This window comes from Macrobrachium rosenbergii, chromosome 9 (genome assembly GCF_040412425.1).
Source record: "Macrobrachium rosenbergii isolate ZJJX-2024 chromosome 9, ASM4041242v1, whole genome shotgun sequence".
In the NCBI taxonomy this organism is placed as follows: domain Eukaryota; kingdom Metazoa; phylum Arthropoda; class Malacostraca; order Decapoda; family Palaemonidae; genus Macrobrachium; species Macrobrachium rosenbergii.
In genome coordinates this window covers 39,049,537-39,069,476 of record NC_089749.1, presented here as the reverse complement: position 1 = coordinate 39,069,476, position 19,940 = coordinate 39,049,537, and the positions used below count along the sequence as shown (strand labels likewise).

At 41.0% G+C, this 19,940-nt stretch overlaps 2 protein-coding genes across 2 annotated transcripts in view; both read left to right on the top strand.

Moving 5' to 3' along the window:
• LOC136841702 (phosphatidylserine synthase-like) overlaps nt 1-19,940 on the top strand; it is a 419,092-nt gene that overhangs the window by 73,243 nt on the left and 325,909 nt on the right. The window lies entirely within an intron of this gene.
• Nucleotides 571-4,939, top strand: LOC136841704 (uncharacterized). Its single transcript, XM_067108923.1, has 2 exons — nt 571-743; nt 866-4,939. The coding sequence occupies exon 2, from the start codon at nt 3,869-3,871 to the stop codon at nt 4,784-4,786; it is 918 nt and encodes a 305-aa protein (XP_066965024.1). The 5' UTR covers nt 571-743; nt 866-3,868; the 3' UTR covers nt 4,787-4,939.

The window sequence follows — 19,940 nt, the reverse complement described above, 5'->3', positions numbered from 1 at the left end:
CGCCGGGTTTCCGCCACTCATCTCCCTTTCCCTCTCCGGGTCAGACTAGTTCGGGCGATGTCTCATTAGCTCGCTACTAATTACTTATAGTAGTTAGTAGCTGGAGCGTCGAACACTGTCCCGTGTAAGCAAATAGGAGTTACGATACGATAGAATTAGTTGTTTTAAAGGTACTTTATGTACAATGCCTGCTTGAGGCGGCGGAGTCTCCGCCGGACTAGTCGGGTCTCTCGTATGTTATTGTCCAATTAACCACTCCGGTGGGTATGGTTTCCGGCGTATTTTACGGTTTCCATTATTTGGTTACTGCCTTGGGCGATTTAAAAGATGAGCTATATGCAAACACTCTATTTTGCTCATATTACGCCGATTCCATAATTATGTGACACAATGAGATTTCAGTGACAAGTCACGGCGGAGTAACATAGATTACTGTACTTGCTTATAACACAAATATTAGTTAGTTAACCATCCCGTAGCATAAATCTATGTTAAAATAGACTTTTGCTGCCGGACTCAGTTCCAGCGGGTCCTGCCTTGATGATACTCATGTACCATCATTCCACTTACAGATGGTACATTGTCAGGAGCCAGGTTGCATGGCTGTCCTCCAACAATCCTGCGGACATGAGGTGTGCCGCTCGCACTCCAGCTGCGCGGTGCAAGTTGGAGACCTGGTTGTTTGGCACCCGGACGGCTGTGAGATTTGTTACGCTCTTTACGAGCTGGTAACAGATGTGTCGGTAAGTGACAAGAGACTGCTAACCTTTAGTCCCTTTTTATTTTAATGACTCAATTTGGATATATGCGAAAAATATTGGAGAATATTTTTAGCAATCAGTACAAGTCTTACCTCCTCTTCCAGTCTAACCAAGCAATCCGAGCCTCTTCGCTGTCGACCCTGAAGACCTGGGTCGGTGGATTTGGAAGGAATGTTACGTCTGGCTGCCCCTGTGTACTGTCGGAGGAGATTTGCAATCTCCTTTATCCGAATGCTCGGATCTCCGCCGCAGTACCGAAGGACGTGGCCGCCCCACTCATTGTGAGGATCAGGGAAGAGACGCAGACCCCCAAGACGAAGATCTGTGTGAAGAGGTGGCGGAAGAAGTAGCGGCCATCAACATTCACATTGAACCGATGAGCATCGATGACCACCAGGTAGAAGGTAGGGTGGTAAGTGAGGCAGGTGAAGGTAGTAGGAGTAGGTCTATTTTATCCAGTTCACCTTCTTCGTCCTCTTCTTTTTCAGGGATTCTCCAAGTCAGCTAACCTTGGGACAGATCCCGATCTGTTATCCCCAAGGTGAAATCTCTGAAAAGGAAGGACTTACCTAAGCCTTCCAGACCTCAAAGGTCTAATCCGCCAGCTCCCTCTAGGTCGTCACTGGCTCCCAAACCAGTGACGTCCTCAAGTAAGGCTACTCCCCCGTCTAAGGGGTCGAGGACCAGAGTTTCGAAGGCTAAGCCCCCACAGCCTAGCTTCGACTCTGAGGCTTTCGTCGACCTGCTGATGCAGAGGATCGATTCGAAGGTTGAAGCTCGGCTACAAGATCTCTCGTCTCAGCTTGTCACAAGCTTAGAGACGTCAGGACAGTCAGTGTTGTCATTGGCACAGAGGATGGAGACCCAGGAAAGCTTGCTCGCCGGATTCATCCAATCCAAAGGAGTACAACAGTCACATGTTGTCCCGGATGCCTCCAGACTGCCTCCCTCTGATAAGAGGAACCCATGGCGACTGGCCCTGCATGCTCCCCTGCATAATGGCACACTGACCATAGAGGGATCGGGCACTCGTCGTCTGGAAGAACTAGAGTTCTTTCCAGCCAACCTAGTGCCTCCCTATCCAGGCTATGCCAGGCTAACTGGGGAGGCCTGGATTAGATCCAATAAGGTCCCTAAGGAAACGGTCATCTTTCCTAGGGACCAAGCTCAATCCACCCTGATGCGCGCTCTCACTGACTGGGAGTGTGAGAACACTAAACTTACTCTCTTTAGAGGAAGTTTCACTATGTTCTCGGTAGGTGACTCTATCCCGACCCCCTGCACTACTAAGATTGCAGAGCTGACCCTTCAGGCTGGGATGGATGGCAAGCCCATACCTCAACTCCGGGAGACAGATCCCACTTCCCTTCTCTTCCCCGGAGATTCGGAATGTTGGTTGGGAGCTCCGGCGACGTTCACGGTGGGGAAACTCGATCCCGAGTGTGCCTCCACCCTGTTCAGCGAGCAACTTCCCAGGATTCCAGATGCTCTGCTGAAGATGGAGTATGAGGCAAGATGCAGGTTGAGTTGCTCCATTCATTCCGTCACCATCTCAGAGGTGACTGCACTAGTATATGCTGATGAACCACTGTTTCAGGTCCTCACAAAGTCATTACCGGCATCCTTCCAATCGGACCTTTATGACTTTGTGGTTGCGAGGCAGAACTGCCGGAAGCATATCTTCGCCGACGCCACCATCAGGCATGAGCCCAATAGACTCATGAAGAGCTCTATCTGGGGACCTAACCTCTTCCCAGAGGATGAGGTCAATAGCGTCTTGGCAGAGGCAACCAGAGCGAACCAGAGCCTTCACTCTCGCTGGGGTCTTCCTTTCAAAAGGAAGTCCTCTGAGACCTCCGGACCTCAACCTAAAGGAAGGAAGAGGTTCAGGAGATTCCAGGACTATCAGAAGCCTCAGGCTCAGACTGTGCTTCAGGCGGTACCGGTCTCGCAGATCGGACAGCCTTCCACATCCAAGGCACAGCCTCAGCAGCAATATGTACTAGTACAGCCGGCTCAGCAAGCTTCGGCTCCGCCAGCCTTCGTGATGTCCCCAGCTTTCAACGCCTCGTTTGAAAACCAGGGGGCGTTTCGCGGATACAATAGGCATGCGAGGGGTAGTAGAGCCAGAGCCGCCTACAGAGGTAGAGCAGTGTCCAGACCTCTCTCACGTGGAAGAGGAGCCCGAGGAGGCAGAGGAAGTAAGACCTCTTCCAATCAATGAGCCTCCTCAGGTAGGCGGGAGATTGTATCTCTTCCGGGACCATTGGACCTTCAGTCCATGGGCCTACAGTATAATTTCGAAAGGTCTGGGATGGAGCTGGAACAGAGGGCCTCCTCCGCCAGTCAGATTCCATCAACCTCCATCTAAAGACTTACTGGACTATGCAAAAGGAGGCAATAAAGAAAGTCAGACACTTGAAATTTCAAGGCCGTCTGTTCAGTGTCTCAAAGAAAGACTCAGACAAGCACAGAGTAATTCTAGACTTGTCTCGTCTCAACTTATACATTCAATGCGACAAGTTTCGCATGCTTACAATCTCGCAGGTACGGACCCTACTTCCCCGTGGGGCCGTCACCACCTCTATAGATCTTACAGACGCATATTATCATGTCCCGATTGAGAGAAATTTCAGACTAGGAAAACAAGCATACTCGTTCAGAGTCATGCCATTCGGGCTCAACATAGCGCCCAGAATATTTACCAAACTGGCAGAGACAGTAGTTCAAGAACTACGGGCTCAAGGGATTATGCTGGCCGCATACCTGGACGATTGGATAATTTGGGCATCCAATGCCAAGGAGTGTCGAAAAGCAACAATCACAGTAATCAACTTCCTGGAATACTGGGGATTCCAAATAAACAGGAAGAAATCCCGTCTAGTTCCGGCTGCTCAATTTCAGTGGTTAGGAATCCAATGGGACCTAAACACACACAAACTGTCACTTCCGCCAGCCAAAAGGAGGGAAATAGCCAAAGCTACCAGGCAGTTCCTCAAGAACAAAAGAGCCTCTCGTTGTACCCAGGAAAGAGTTCTAGGCTCTCTTCAGTTCGCTTCAGTAACAGACTTGTTACTAAAAGCCAGACTGAATGATATAAACAGGGTATGGCAGAAACGAGCCAACAGCAGAAACAGAGACAAGGTCTCTCTAATTCCGCCGATATTGAGGAAGAGGCTTCGACCATGGTCGACAGTCAAGAGTTTGGCGAGGTCAGTGCCTCTTCAATTTCCCCCTCCATCGCTAGTGATCCATACGGATGCTTCCCTAAGCGGATGGGGAGGATACTCCCAACACAAGAAAGTTCAAGGAACATGGTCGACAGTATTCTGCCAGTTCCATATCAACATTCTAGAGGCAATGGCAGTATTTCTAACATTAAAGAAACTATGTCCAGCCAGACAGATTCACATCAGTCTGGTACTGGACAGCGCAGTAGTTGTACATTGCCTAAACAGAGGGGGCTCCAAGTCGAGCCATATCAATCATGTAATGAATGCAATTTTCTCTCTGGCAAGGAAACATCTCTGGCACGTGTCAGCTACCAACCTGGCAGGTGTTCGAAATGTCATTGCAGATTCACTATCCAGGACAACTCCACTGGAGTCGGAATGGTCCTTGGACAAGACATCGTTCGAGTGGATTTGTCTTCAGGTACCGGGTCTCCAGGTAGACCTGTTTGCCACAGAGAACAACCACAAGCTTCCGTATTACGTTGCTCCCAATCTAGACCCTCTAGCTCATTCCACAGATGCGATGTCAATCGACTGGAACAGATGGCAAAAGATCTATCTGTTTCCACCAATAAACCTGTTGATGAAAGTTTTACACAAACTCAGATCATTCAAAGGTCAAATAGCACTTGTGGCACCCAATTGGCTGAAGAGCAATTGGTTTCCTCTTCTACTGGAGTTGAAACTCCGACACAAACAGATCGCCAATCCAAGATTGACACAAGTAGTGCAAACTCGGACTGTGTCAGCTTCCTCAAGAATTCTGAGTGCCCTAGCTTTATGGACTTATGAAGTTTGCAGCTCAGAAAGACACTGACATTGACCCTCTCAATACACTGTTCATAGAATCAGATAAGAGGGAATCTACACTTAGACAATATGACTCAGCAGTTAAAAAGTTAGCATTATTTCTAAGGGAATCTGAAGCTCAGAAAATGACCACGAATCTAGCAATCTTTCTTCAGATCACTATTTGAGAAAGGATTACTATTACTACAACAAAATCTGCTTTAAAGAAAATATTTTTACATGGCTTTAATATTAACCTTACAGACTCATATTTTTTCAATTTCCTAAAGCATGTGCTCGTCTTAGACCAGCAGTCCGTCCACACACGGTTTCCTGGTTCTTAAATGACGTACTTAAATTGGCATCAGACACTGATAACGAATTATGTACATACCCGAGTCTGTTAAGGAAGATGTTGTTTTTAATAAGTCTAGCCTCAGGGGCTAGAATTTCTGAACTATCTGCTCTTTCTAGAGAACTGAATCATGTGATTTCCTCTCATCAGGAGAAGTTCTGCTGTCTCCGGATCTCGGATTTCTAGCAAAGAATGAGGATCCGCAAAATAGATGGTCTCCTAGGAAGATTATTCCCCTTCCACAGGATCTATCTTTATGTCCAGTTAACACTTTAAAAGTTTATTTAAATAGAACTTCTAAAAGAACTTCAGGCCCTCTTTTTGTTAGGGAAAATGGCAGTACCATTTCCTTAAAGGCCATCAGGCAACAAATTCTTTATTTTATTAAACAGGCTAACCCGGATTCAGTACCCCAGGTACATGATATTCGGGCTGTAGCTACCTCAGTTAATTATTTTCACTATATGAATTTTGATGACCTCAAAAAGTATACGGGCTGGAAATCTCCAACAGTATTTAAACACCACTATCTTAAGTCCCTAGAGGCTCTTAAATATTCCACTGTAGCTGCAGGAAGTATTGTTCCTCCTGGTCCAGCTCAAGACAAGTATATATAACTCTTGCTTGTCCTTATTGTAATGTAATTCTTGATTAAATTACCTATTGGTATACTCTCTCGCCTACCTGCCTTGCTTGCATGCCCTGCTTTCTAGCCTTTTAGGTCAGGTCTGCTTCACAGCCTGACTCCTGCCTGTAACATTGATATCCTGTATTTAAGACATAATCTGTTTAACATTAAGTATCTTGGTGTTGGTCATTGGTCATTTGGTATTTCTAGACTATGTGCCTTATAGTTTTTAATTATATTTTGAACTTTATATTTGGGACTATTAAAACACAGTATTGTTCTCTTAGTTTTATTTAGCTCCATTAAGGTAAACTCTAGATGATACTACCAAGCTATTGTATGGCTGATTCTCTGTTACTATTTCACTGGGTGACACAGGTCGAGCCCAGAAAAGGGATTTTGACAACGGAAAAATCTATTTCTGGGGGAAGACCTGTGTCACCCAGTGACCCATCCCTATACTTCCTTTCCCACCCGGATAGCATACCAAGCTTGGAGGGTGCTAATTTTGGGATAAAGATGGCGGGTGCGAGTAGTAGGGGTAGCAAGCGGAAGGTAGTATGTAGAACGGCTCTCCCATGATGGGGGCTTTGAGAACGGAGAGATCTATTGGGCAAAGCATCTGTGATAGTGGCTACCACTCGCCCCTTAGTGTATACCGACACCATTGTGGTGATCGATCCAGGGGTAGTAACCCTGGCATTATGGATAGCTCTTTCTCTGGTATATTTAGCAATATTTATACCTAGAAATGAGTGCTATTGGAACCATTTCACTGGGTGACACAGGTCTTCTCCCAGAAATAGATTTTTCCGTTGTCAAAATCCCTTTATAAGTAACTTAACAAGTAATTACATAGCTAACGATTATGCTCTCACATCATCCTAAATTCAAAATTCATGGTAACACATCGGTTGCAAAGCGGGGGTGACAGGCCCCACCCACTGCAATGGGAGCAAGGGAGCGACAGAAGCCAGCGGCGTCATTCTATTTTATGCTGTGCTCTCAAGAACACGTTCTCTGCACTCCTGCTTTCATGATTTGCTGGTTGTTCTTTGCTTGCTAGAAGTCAGTGAAGTATTCACTTTAGTTATGTTAACTTGTGGCTTTTGTTGGTTTGTGCTTTGCAATTAGCTTACTTTCCTATTAGTGTAGCTACGTTGGATTGTAGCTCTTATAGTCATTGTTTCTGTAGCAAGGTTACTTAAGATTTGTTACGATGCACGTACCATGTGCACTAAGTGTGGGATGCCAGGTGTGTTCTAGGGAGAGTACATGTTTTGAATGCAAGGATTGGAATGATTGTAGTTGGAAGAGGTTTGAATACCATCTTAATAAACTTGAGAAAGATAGGCTTAGGAAGGCGGCCGCTCGTGCCGCAAGTAGGGCCTCTGTGAGTAGAGATTCCTCTCTTAAGCTTAAGTCAGACTCCAGTCTTGCTCTTCCTTCTACCCCAGGACATACTCTCTCTCCTATCCTCAGTCCTACTTCTCTTCCTCCACCCACTCCTGTGCCTAGCTTCCATGCTTCAGACCCCGATGCCATTGCCAGTCTAGAATTGAATCTAAATTCAATAAAAAGATCAGTTTAGTGGTGAATTCAGTGTCATAGATAGGGGCATCCCTACGTGTCCTGATGGACAGTGTGTTCAGTAACAAAGTGTCTTGTGACAAAGTGTCAAGTGATGTGGCAGTGGAGGAGGTGGTTTCCCGCCCCATCAGCGCTCCCAGACGAAGGTCACGGTCCCGCTCCCCTGCTCTTGGGAGAAGACATACTGGAGGTCCAAGGGAGGCTGGCAGGGTTTGCCCATGGCTTACTGCCCCCTCTGTGGAACCTGTTGCTACTTCCCAGACTTTGACTGACTGCCGTTGGAAAGGCATGTCACTGGATGTGCGCCCCCTGTCATCGAGCTCAAATTAAGATTCCGATTGTGTGTGTTGTAGACACTGCCTGGATTCATCCAGGCCATTGAAAAGGCACGTGGATAACCCGTCTCCTGCTCTCCCACTGCTGGTCAAGCGTCACAGGAACACCCTGGATTTTCCACTCCCATCATGCAGCTATGGGGTTGATCCCTCCACGTTTGCCTCTTGCCAACTTCCGGCACACCCTTGGGATTCTCCACTGTCCTGCTCGCCCAAGGATTCTAAGCGTCAGAAGCATAGGTCTCAGTGCCTGTCCCCTGAGCATCTGGCTCGTCTCGAGGAGCCCTCTCCTGAGAGCCCAGTTCCGGCTCCTGTGCTCCCAGCTCTGGCTCCCATGCTCCCGCTCTGGCGCGCCCAGCACTGGTTCCTGTGTGCCAGTTACCTACTCCTGTTTGCCCAGCTGCGGACTCTCAGCACACAGCGCCATCTTCGAGACATTTTCTTGGATGACAAGTTCCCGCTTTGGAATCAGATTACCCCTCTCTAGCTCCCATCAAGGACCAATTATCTAAGGTCTTGAGTTTCATTAGGAAAGCTCCCACTGCGAAGCCGGTTCAAGATCTGTCTCTATCTCCAGTCTCTTTAGATGAAGAGGATGCAGACCAAGACGCTTCTCCACCCACAGCCTATATGTCTCTTCTTCGTTTCCTTCTCACGCGCTATGCCGCCGCCTTCCCTCCATCTACTATTTCTTCTACCTCTAACTTCCTTATGACAAGTGTTCCGGATGAACACGCTCATCTTCCCAATGTGGTACTTTCGTCTTCCTCTAGAAAGGCCATGAAGGAGATTGATGACTGGCTTTCATTAGAGAGAGAGCAAGGCAAAGCATCATTTGCCCAACCCCCCCTCTCATCTGATCAAGAGGAAGTATCGGCCGTACATAACCAGGGAAGCTCCCTCCCTAGGAGTTGCTGCCTCCTCCTTAGAGGACTTCTCCAGACTTATTGACTCATCTCGTGGGTCAGCCTTCGCTTCGGCCAAAGTCTTCTTCTCGTCGTCGGAGCTTGATCATCTAGTCAAAAACCTCTTCAAGGTTTTTGAAGTTCATAGCTTTTTGGATTGGTCGGTGGGAGCTCTTGCTAAGAAGATCGAGAATTTCAGGGGTTTAGATGCTCTCTTCTCAGCAGACCTGTTTAGCGTCCTTTCTTGTGCCGATGAAGCCATAAGAGACGGCTCTATGGAACTCACATCTCTCTTCACCTTTGGAGTTCTTAATAAGAGAGAACTTTGGTGTTACTTCACCACAGGAGGAGTCATGTCTTCTGAGAGATCCGTGTTACTGTTTCTGCAGTCGATTGTTGAGCAGATCACATTGCATCTGCAGAAGTAGTCCACACAGGATCTGTTGGCACAGTTGTCTCAACGCCCAAAGAGTTCTTCATCTGCATCCTTTGTCCCGAAGTTCATCTCTCCACTTCAACAGCATCCCTTTCATGAGAATAGACCAAAATCTCAATCAAGACCTCACACCAATCTGCATTTTCAACCCATACCCTCCAAGAAGAACTCTTCTAAACTTCTGCCCAAGAAGTGAGCCAGAAGTCCTTCTTGTCCCAGTAGGAGCCAGACTTCTCTTGTTCTGGGAGAAGTGGAATCTCAGGGGAGCAGAATCATGGGTCATCAAAGTATTAAAGGAGGGATACTACATCCCGTTTTCAGAGGACCCTCCTTTAGTATCCTCTCCCATCGCCTTGACAGCCTACTCAAAAGACTCAGAGAGACATTTCGCCCTTTCGAAGGAAGTATCCTCTCTCCTTCTGAAGAGAGCCATAGAGGAAGTAGAAGACGTTCACTCTCAGGGCTTCTACAATCGTCTGTTTGTAGTTCTCAAAGTGTCAGGAGGCTGGAGACTGGTCCTGGACGTAAGCTCCCTCAGTCGCTTCATAATAACAGCAAAGTTCAGGATGGAGACGAGCCAGTCCATCATGGCTTCCATTCATCCAGACGATTGGATGATCACGCTGGATATGTAAGATGCATATCTTCATATTACCATTCATCCAATTTCCAGGAAGTACCTCAGGTTCATCTTCCAAGGAAAAGTCTACCAGTTTCAGTCCCTCTGCGTTGGACCTCTCCATGGCCCCCAAGTATTGTCTTGAGTCCTCTCTCCTCTCATCAAGTGGCTCCATCTAATCAGCATAAACATCAGGCTTTACTTGGGCGACTGGCTTCTTCGATCACCCTCGAAGGAGAAGCGCATGAAGGACCTCAGACAACTCTACAGCTTTCTCAAAATCTAGGAATTCTTCTAAATCTCCAGAAATCCCAGTTGGTTCCGACACAGGAGATTCTTTATTTGGGGATGCTTCTCAACTCACAGACTTTTCAGGTTTTTCCTTTCCCCAAGAGAATCACAAACTGCCTACAGACAATTTGAAAGTCGTATTCAGCCCGTCAATGGATGAACCGTTTAAGGACTCTGTCATCCATCGAGACCTTCGTCACATTGGGCAGACTGCACACGAGAGTTCTTCAATTCTTTCGCAGCGCCAACTGGGACAGGAAGACTCAGCCGGACTCAGTAGTCTTTCCCATCACTCAGGAAATAATGTCTGATTTTCAGTGGAAGGCTTTTGCGGGGGAGAGCCCTTCTCCCTCCAAGCCCCGATCTAGACTTCTAATCTGATGCTTCGGATCTGGGCTGGGGAGTTCTTTTAGGGGATCAAGAGGTTTCTGGGACGTGGTCCGCAGAGGAGACTTCCTTTCACATCAGTGTAAAAGAACTGAAGGCCATTCATCTAGGCCTCCTACATTTCTCTTCATCAATCCGCAACAAGACAGTGGTTGTTCATGCGGACAACACCACGGCGCTGTTGTATATCTAGAATTGGGGGCATTCGTTCCTTCTCCCTCTGCCAGACTGCAAAGGACCTTCTAATTTGGGCGCACCAGAATCAAGTGACGCTGGTCACTCGCTTCGTCCAGGGAAAATTAAATGTCCTGGTGGACGAGCTGAGCCATCGCAAGCAGGTCCTTTCTACCAAATGGACCCTGGACCACAGGATTTGTGTCGACCTTTGGAGATTGTGGGGCAAACCCTCCATAGCCTTGTTTTGCCACCTCAAGAAAAAATACCCCCTCGACATGAGACTACCTTGACGTGGTGAGGGGGCTCTTGAACCCCAGGAATTTGTTTCTGGGTTCGAGTCCAAGAGTCTCATATACCATCATATATTATTTTGGATTAAATTTGTGGAATTTTCCACTTTTAGTAAAATTTACTGGACCCAATAAACAGGAAAAGATATCATAGCTGGGAATGGGTCTATATCTGAAGCTAAATAGTGAGAACTGTGGTAGGACCATCAACTGCCCGATAATGTTCAGACCCGAGAGTTACCAAATTGGTAGCTCAAAGGCGGAACTGTTTGTTAGGGCTGGACCACAGATTCCAGGGGGGTCTGGTTCTATGGATAGGACTCTCGGCATTCTATCCGGTTTGCCCATAACGTGGTTAGGGTGGGGATGATTGTATTCTTGTAATACTCTCAGTCCTAGCAAGCAGGTTTGGCTTACACTTGGGCCACTCTAATCATGTTGTGCCATCCCCTTTGGGGTAGGGTAGGGAGCGGACATTTGGGAGTCAGTTCTCACTTGTGCCATTGGTGGAAGATTAAAACTCCATGAAAAGCTGATGATATCTTTTGAAGGTTTTCAGGTTATTTTTTTTTTCTCCTCCCTCAAATCTTTATGCAAAGTGAAAATAAAGATTCGAGTACCCCTGGGCCCTTTGATGGTAGTGACTCGGCGCAGATGACGACCAATGGAACCTCTTGTAACAACCTTTCTTTTGAAAAAACAATAAAGAATCCAAATATAATCACACTGGATCCTTATGCTCCAGTACACAACAAATAAAAAAAGTAAATATCGTCTTGACCCACCCTTGACTCACTTCGACTCCCTCTTTGGGAGTGGAAGTTGGTCAAGGTTTCTAACCATGGAAACAGAACAGCAAATCTCAGCCCTAAAGTTGGAAAACTTCTTATTAAAAAGACACTTAATGACAGAAATGTCGTTTAGACAAATAAAAATGAAGATGTGGCTTATAGAAGCCACAACAAAAAACCAGTCTGAGGACTATCTATCAATAAAAAGTGTTGACAATGTAAATGTAAAAGTAAAGAAGCATGACACTATGAATAGCATTCAGGGTACTGTTGTACTTCCTGAAAATAATGACGAACCAGTTGACAAAAATATACTGTTGGACTCTCTTAAAATGAGATATACCAAAATCCAAGACTGTGAGGTATATACGAGGGTAAGTCAAAAAGTTCCAGGAAAAATTCAATATACTCTTTATTTAAGGAAATTCAAACATCATTTTTCTACATATCTACCATCTAACTCTATACACTTTTCAAGGCGCTGTTTCCACCTCTGCAACCCTTCTTTGTAGAAATTTGGGGGCTTTCTATTAAACCATGTTGAAACTGCATGTTTAGCAGCATCCAAAGATTCAAACCGGACTCCTCTTAAGTGTTCCTTGAGTTTTGGGAACAGGAAAAAATCTGAAGGAGCAAGATCAGGACTATAAAGGATGTGGAAGAGTTTCCCACCTAAATTTCCGTGGACTTCTCTTGCAACCCTTGATGAATGTCCTGGAGCGTTATCATGACGGAACAAAATTCTGCATTAAGTGCAACTTTCCTCGGCGTTTTTAGCCAATGCAGTCTTCAGTTTTTGCAAAACACCTTTGTAGTAGTTCCCGGTGATTGTTTTTTTGTCCTTCAAGGAAATCAATCAAAATCACACCTTTGGAGTCCCAAAACACTGTTGCCATAACCTTCTGGGCAGATCTCGCCACTTTGAACTTCACTGGTGCAGCTGAACCTCTTGGTAACCATTGCTTTGATTGAATTTTACTTTCTGGGTCATATTGATGGATCCAAGTTTCATCTCCAGTAACAATCCGGTCAGAAAACTCTGATTCATTTGATTCAATCTTCATTAAAACTGCAAGAGAAAGTTCAGCTCTTTGATGCAGTTGGTCTTTATAACGCTTTTGGGACCCAACGTGCTGAAAGTTTTACTCAAACCAAGATTTTCATTTAAAATTGAAAATGCGGAACCATGGGAGATCCCAGTTTCATTAGCTATCATATCGATAGTAATCCGGCGATCTTCATCCACTAGATTCTGCACCAAAGCCACAATTCTTTCATTTTTGCAGTCGATGGTCTTCCCTCTCTTGGGTTGTCTTTGAGGTCCTCCCACCATCCTTAAATCGCTTTATCCAATCATAAACAACTGATTTAGATGGAGAAGAATCTCCATAAACTTGTTGCAAAGCTTCAATAATTTTCCTGGTTTCCAATCAAGCTTGGTCAGGAACTTGATGTTAGCTCTCATCTCAAAATTTTTATTTTCCATGGGTTCAAGAAGTTACTTTTCTGAAGCAGATGTTAACACCACGGTAGCAAGAGGATGACTGAGGTAACAAGTCTATATGGATCACTACATCACAGATAATTGTTTACCAAGTATTTGGGTTGTTTCATTCCTGTGTAAATACATCATTCAACAATTTTTCCTGGAACTTTTTGACTTATCCTCGTATAATACCAAGTAAACAAAATAATAAAGCATTAAGAATTGCAAAAATAAAATTTGAGGGTCAAGAGTTACCTCAAAAAATAAAAATTTTGGGCCAAAATAGAGAACTGAGACCTTATGTTCCCAAGCCACTACAATGTCAAAATTGTAGTAAATATGGACACAAAGAAAAACTGTTGAAATGAACCTATAAGTGCTTATTGTGGATCTGATGAACATGCCACACAGTGGGAATGTAGTGAGCCAAAATGTGTAAACTGTGGACAGGATCATCATGCTAGGTCCAAGGAATGTGTGTACTACATATACAATACAGAACTGAAAATGTTACAAGAACGAACAGGGATGTCTATCAAAGAGGCTAAATTGGAATTAAAAGTGAGAGGAATGCAAGATCCATCTAAGAAACATTCATATTCCTCAATAACATGAGCAAAAAATGAAGAAAAAATGGAAACAGATAGAAATAACAGAGCACAGAAAAGTAAATCTTAAGAAAAAATTAATAATTTAGAAATAAAAAATAAAATGGTAAAGAATAAAGAAACAGGTACAAATGAGATGGATAATATTTTGTCCAATTCATTTGAAATATTAATGCAGATAGAAACACAGGAGGATGCTGCTACTAAAGTGACAGAAGAGGGTAGAGATAGACAGGAAATTAAAGATAAAAAAAGGCCTTTGGAGAGAACACCACCCAAAACGAAGAAACCAACTATTATTAGAGAAACATCAGTTAACCAAAGATAAAGGAGATGAAAAAGGAACAAAAACAAAAACAAGCTAAGAATATACCTTTATCTCCTAAAATAATAATAGAACCTATGAAGGCAAATGTCGAGAACACTGAAGAAGTGAAAGAGAATCATACCATAGATGATAATGATTATGTCAAGGGAGAAGAGATTACTCCTTCTCCAGTAATTGGTACAAGAGCAAATGAAAAAGAAAAACACATGATAATACTTGTGGATGTAATGATTGTTTCATTGAATTATGCAATAACAACAAAAGCATAACAAAAGATGGTTTAACAAACATTATAAGAAATTTTATGAAGTATAGAAAAAGAAAACACAGATTTGATGAAAACATACTTCAAAATTTTTAGACAACAAAAATAGCGAATCTGGCGCTCTTTGGCAACTCAGTTGTAAGCGTGTGAAACAACTGAAAACTAGTGGTGGGTCTTGTGAAATTACCTGCAGTTTCCCTTAAACAGGGCTTTTTCTGATACTGCTTACTGTTGTCATAAAATTAAAGATGTTAAATACTTCAGAGGTCATCACTGTTATTATGTTTTAATATTTTCATCTCAACTGCCATCACTATCGTTGTTTTATCTCCTTCATATGTGTGAACTTTGCAAATAGGCCTCGATATTAACATCAACAAATACGACTTTTGTAAAGATTTGCTTCACATTATTAAATTAAATTTTTGAATGACTAATCCTATGTAAAAAAATATACAGAACTAGACTAATTTCACGTCTAAAATTTGTAAAAAATATAATCGTTAACAAAAATATCAAAATGATATATATATATATATAAATATATATATAAAAATATAAAAATATACATATATATATAACATGATATATGTATAATTTCTTATTTCTTTCATTGACCTTAGGCCTATAAAAATTTTTGTATTTCTTATTATCTAAGTTCTAAAGAATTAAAATTATACAACATTAATTTAGTTAATGCTAAATGCCACCAGTGATGAAGACTACCATGCTCATCAGTGGAGAATGTCTCCTCCTCATCGCAAAAAGATGACTCAGATATTATATTATTAAATATGAAATGTTTCTTGACAGAATGATGAAATAATATCTTGGTCTCATGTAATGGTTTGAGCAGCAACTAAGGGAAGCGTAATGTTTCTCTTTATAGCAACATCGGTTGTCAGGGGAGTTAGGAGGAGTTCCTTAAGTGATCATCCGATGATGATCAACGTAGTGCAACAATGGGGTTGTCCTCCAGTTTTTACAATGAATTTATCATGTTTCCTCGTTCTCTCTGTTGTTGTATCCCTCTATACATGGTTGTTTTATTTACGCTAAAGCTGCCGAAATATCTACAATAGAAACGTTAGTCTTATGCAAGCTAATGATTGTGGCGCGGCTTAGTCTGTTGCCCATCTTATCGGTGCACGTGAAGAGAGTTTAAACTTCTCCTGCCCGAATGTGGAGTCACACGATAACATAAACGTTATGAGATTTTTTCTTTTTGTTTTTGACAACGATAATGGTTGAATTCTTTCTTTCTTTATTTATATATAATTTCATTGATGGTTATTCAATATTATTTTATTAGTCAATAAAGCTTTTCTCTGGATTCGAAATATAGTTTCTTCTTTGACTCTTTTGGCCAATCATCTGAAGTGAAATTTTTCAAAATGTTTCGTCATTTTTCGTAATATATTTTCACTTGCCATTCTTTTTATTGTTACCCGTATGATTAATAACAACAAAAGTCGCATAAGAAAATTACATTTCCTTGTAAATATCAAAAGAACAAATTACTGTTAGGTGAACGAAAACAACATTTGAGTAACATTTTGAAAAAGACTGTACATTGAGCACTTAGTCTATTATAAGGAAAAACAGATGAATGTCGTGAGTAAATTATTAGAAAAATTCCAAATTGATAATACAAAAAAGGGAGTAAAACCCGACCGCTATAAAAAAATATTTTCAATAGTTATATTATACAATGGAACGTAAATGGTCTACAGACCAGATTACACCTAGGAGAAATACAACGGTTATTAAAAGAATATGAACCAATGATATTATGTTTGCAACATGTCAACAAAACAATATTAACGATAGGTAAATATACCTTAGCATCTGCATCAAGAGAGGAAGAAGGAAATTTAGGTACTGCTATATATGTACATAACAAAGTATGTTATGACAAAGTACCTGTAAAATTTACTGATCTGCAAACGTCGAGTATTAGAATACAAATAAAAACGATAATTATGTAATTCATAATTTGTACAATCAACCTAATAAAAATTATGACGTTGACAAACTCAAAGAATTACTTAATAATACTAAGGAACCAACGTTAATAGTAGGTGATTTTAATGCCCACAACCCAATGTGGGACTGTAATTGTACAGAATCAAATAGAGCAGGAAATAAAATAGAGGAATTCATAGATTCATATGACATGTGCTGTATAAATGATAACGAAATCAGCACATATTTTTCTAAAACACATGGAACATATTCCTCAATTGACCTAACTCTATGTACAACAAACATAGTAGACAGATTGGACTGGAATACGGTAGATGACTTGCATACAAGTGATCATTTCCCCATATTAATTTCTTTATTACAAAATAACCCCACCAAACATGCCCCTCGATATAACATTTATAAAGCAGATTGGGAACAATATGAATTCCACACCAGGAATATCCCACCATTTGAATATTTGAAAGACCATAATGAAACTAATAAATTTCTTGTTGATTTCATTACAAATGCTGCTGATAAAGCAATACCAAAATCCAAATCTCATCCAACAAAACACAAAGTCCCATGGTGGTCTGAAAAACTAACAGAATTAATAAAAATAAAACACCAAATTGGAAGACGACTAAATAATTTGAATAGAAAATTCAGTAAATTAAACAAAACGTTACCAATATTAGAAGGAACCTTACAAAAACTGACTATATTATTATTAGAAATTGATACATTAAAACCTCTGTATAATAAAATATCTGCAAAGTTTAAAAGAGAAGTAATTCAAGGAAGAATCATTTCATGGAAAAAATATGTATCAGATCTCTCTAAAAATACTCCCATACAAAAAATATGGGAAAAATTCAGGAAAATAAATGGTACCCATGTTAAACCACCTAGACATGCCATAATAAAAGATGGGAAAAGAATACTTGATCCTAAAGAAATTAGTAATGTAATAGGTGAAAATTTAACAAAAGTAAGTAGCAACAAAAATTTAGATGAGCATTTCCGCACAAAGAAAAATAATATAGAATTAATAACAATAAATTTTGAAACAGTAGAAGATATATATTATAATAGAAAATTTAGTATGGAAGAGCTAGAATTTGCTCTGTTGAACAGCAATAAATCTGCCCCTGGAGGTGACAATATTTGTTTTGAAATGATATGCCATTTAGCACCTTTGGCAAAGACATACTTGTTAGAGTTTTATAACCACTTATGGCTTAGAAATTTATTTCCTGATGAATGGCATAAAGCTATAATTATTCCAATCCCCAAACCTGGAAAAGATCCCAGTAATGTAAACAATTACAGACCAATTTCTTTAACAAGTTGTTTGTGCAAATTACTAGAGAAAATGGTAAATGCTCGACTAACATGGCACATTAGAGAAAATAAAATTTTAACTCCCACTCAGTTTGGGTCACAGTGTAACAGATCTACATTAGATTCTCTCTGTAACTTAGAAGACCATATACGCCGAGGTTTTGAACGAAAACAAATTACTGTAGCTGTCTTTTTTGACATTGAAAAAGCATACGACACTACATGGAGGTATGCTATATTAAAAACTTTACAAAACAACAACATCTGTGGACATTTACCTAGGTTTATACAAAACTTTTTGACAAATCGCAGTTTTCAGGTGAGAATTGATGATGTTCTGTCTAGAACATTTCCTCTAGAAAATGGTGTTCCACAGGGAAGCGTCCTTAGTGGCACACTGTTTACGTTAGCAATTAATGATATCAGTAAAAATCTACCTACTGGTATTAAAAGTAACCTGTATATGGATGATTTTGCCATATATTATTCAGCATCTCAAATAAAACATGCAGAACGAATCATTAATAAAAGCATAGTAAAAATAGATGAATGGGCTTTATCTGTAGGCTTTAAATTTTCCATAGATAAAACCCAAGCAATCATGTTTTATAAAAACAAAAAATGGAAAAAAGGAGAAGAAATAGACTTAAAAATCAGAAACCATAGTATACCAATTGGCCAAACAGCAAAATTTTTAGGATTAGTATTTGATACTCACATGAACTGGAAAGCCCACATAACATACATGAAATCAAAATGTAAAAGAGCATTAAACCTAATTAAAAACTGTCGAACACTACTTGGGGAGCCGATAGACATACCCTTACTTTATTGTATAAAGCAACAGTGCTGTCTATCGTTGATTATGGAAGTGAAATATATGGCTCGGCATCAGACGCAACGCTGAAAACGGTAGACCCAGTTCATAATGAGGGCCTTAGAATATGTTCAGGAGCTTTTTCGATCATCACCAACATCTTCTTTACAAGTTGAATGTGGTGAACTACCTCTGTCTCTCCATAGAGAGCTAGTAACAATGAAGAGTGCTCTGAGAATTCAGACAAATGATTCTCCAACCAAAAAATTATTTGGATTAAGAGATGTGTTTATAAACAATCATCCACCTTCTTTCCCAATTAGGCTAGAAGATTGTTTGAGTCACTAAATATGTATATACAATTACCTGTAATGTTAAAATTGCCTCCTCCTTGGACAATGAATAAAATGAGAATTTGTACACACTTGAAATATTTATCAAAAAATCATTCATATACTCCAGAATACCAAAGACAACATGCAGTAGAGCATATAATCCGAAAAGGTCCACATTACGCAATATACACTGACGGATCTAAATCACAATACGGAGTGGGATATGCTGCGGTATCCCAAAACAAAACGTATCAGTTCTCTTTCCCAGACAAAGCCTCTGTATTTACAGCTGAGTTATGTGCAATAGTATCAGCCATAAAAATAATTAGAGAAGTCTCATATAATAATTTTGTAATTTATAGCGACTCCAGAAGTGCTATAGAAGCTATTCAAAGCTATAATCCCAAAAATAATATTGTACAACATATAAAGTTCTCACTCCATAAATTGTATAATAAGGGAAAAATATTGAAATATGTTGGATCCCTGCCCATGTAGGGATTAAGGGAAATGAAGAGGCTGATAAAGCAGCTAAAGAAGCGGTCCACATGACAAGAACAAATGTAGACATCCCTATCAGTGACTATACAAAATATATAAAAACAGTCATTGTAAAAAAATGGCAAAATATATGGAACGAAGAACCTGAAAATAATAAATTAAAACAGATAAAATCCAGTGTTGGAAAATGGAGTTCGTCATATCAAAGAGAGAGACAAGCACAAGTAATTCTGACACGTCTTCGAATAAGCCATACTCGTTTGACACATGGACACTTAATGAACAGTCCATGTGGCCCTCTTCCCAAATGCCCAGATTGCAATGTGCTGATAACAGTTAAGCATATACTGTGTGAATGTCCAAAATATAACCTGCAGCGATTATCAAATTTTGAAATAGACCGATAGAAGAAATTTTGTCAGAATCTTCAACATTCTCAATAGCACCCATTTTAATGTTTATGAGAAGCTGCAAATTAATTGGAAAAATATAAAAAAAAAACAATCAATCAGTATAATGAATTTTAAAACAAGTAAATTTTATGATTTTACTTAATTTATTTTGAATTTTAATATACCTTTTTAGTGAGTATGTATGGAAGCATGAGTTTAAATGTATTTATTGTGTGAGTGTGTTCCAGTATGAAAGCGTATGCCTTTTACAGCTTTTAATTTCATTTTCATTTTCGTTTATCATCATTG

Bases quoted from the DNA above. Each gene is read 5' to 3' on its own strand.
- LOC136841704 (XM_067108923.1), top strand. From the start codon at position 3,869: ATGGCAGAAACGAGCCAACAGCAGAAACAGAGACAAGGTCTCTCTAAT.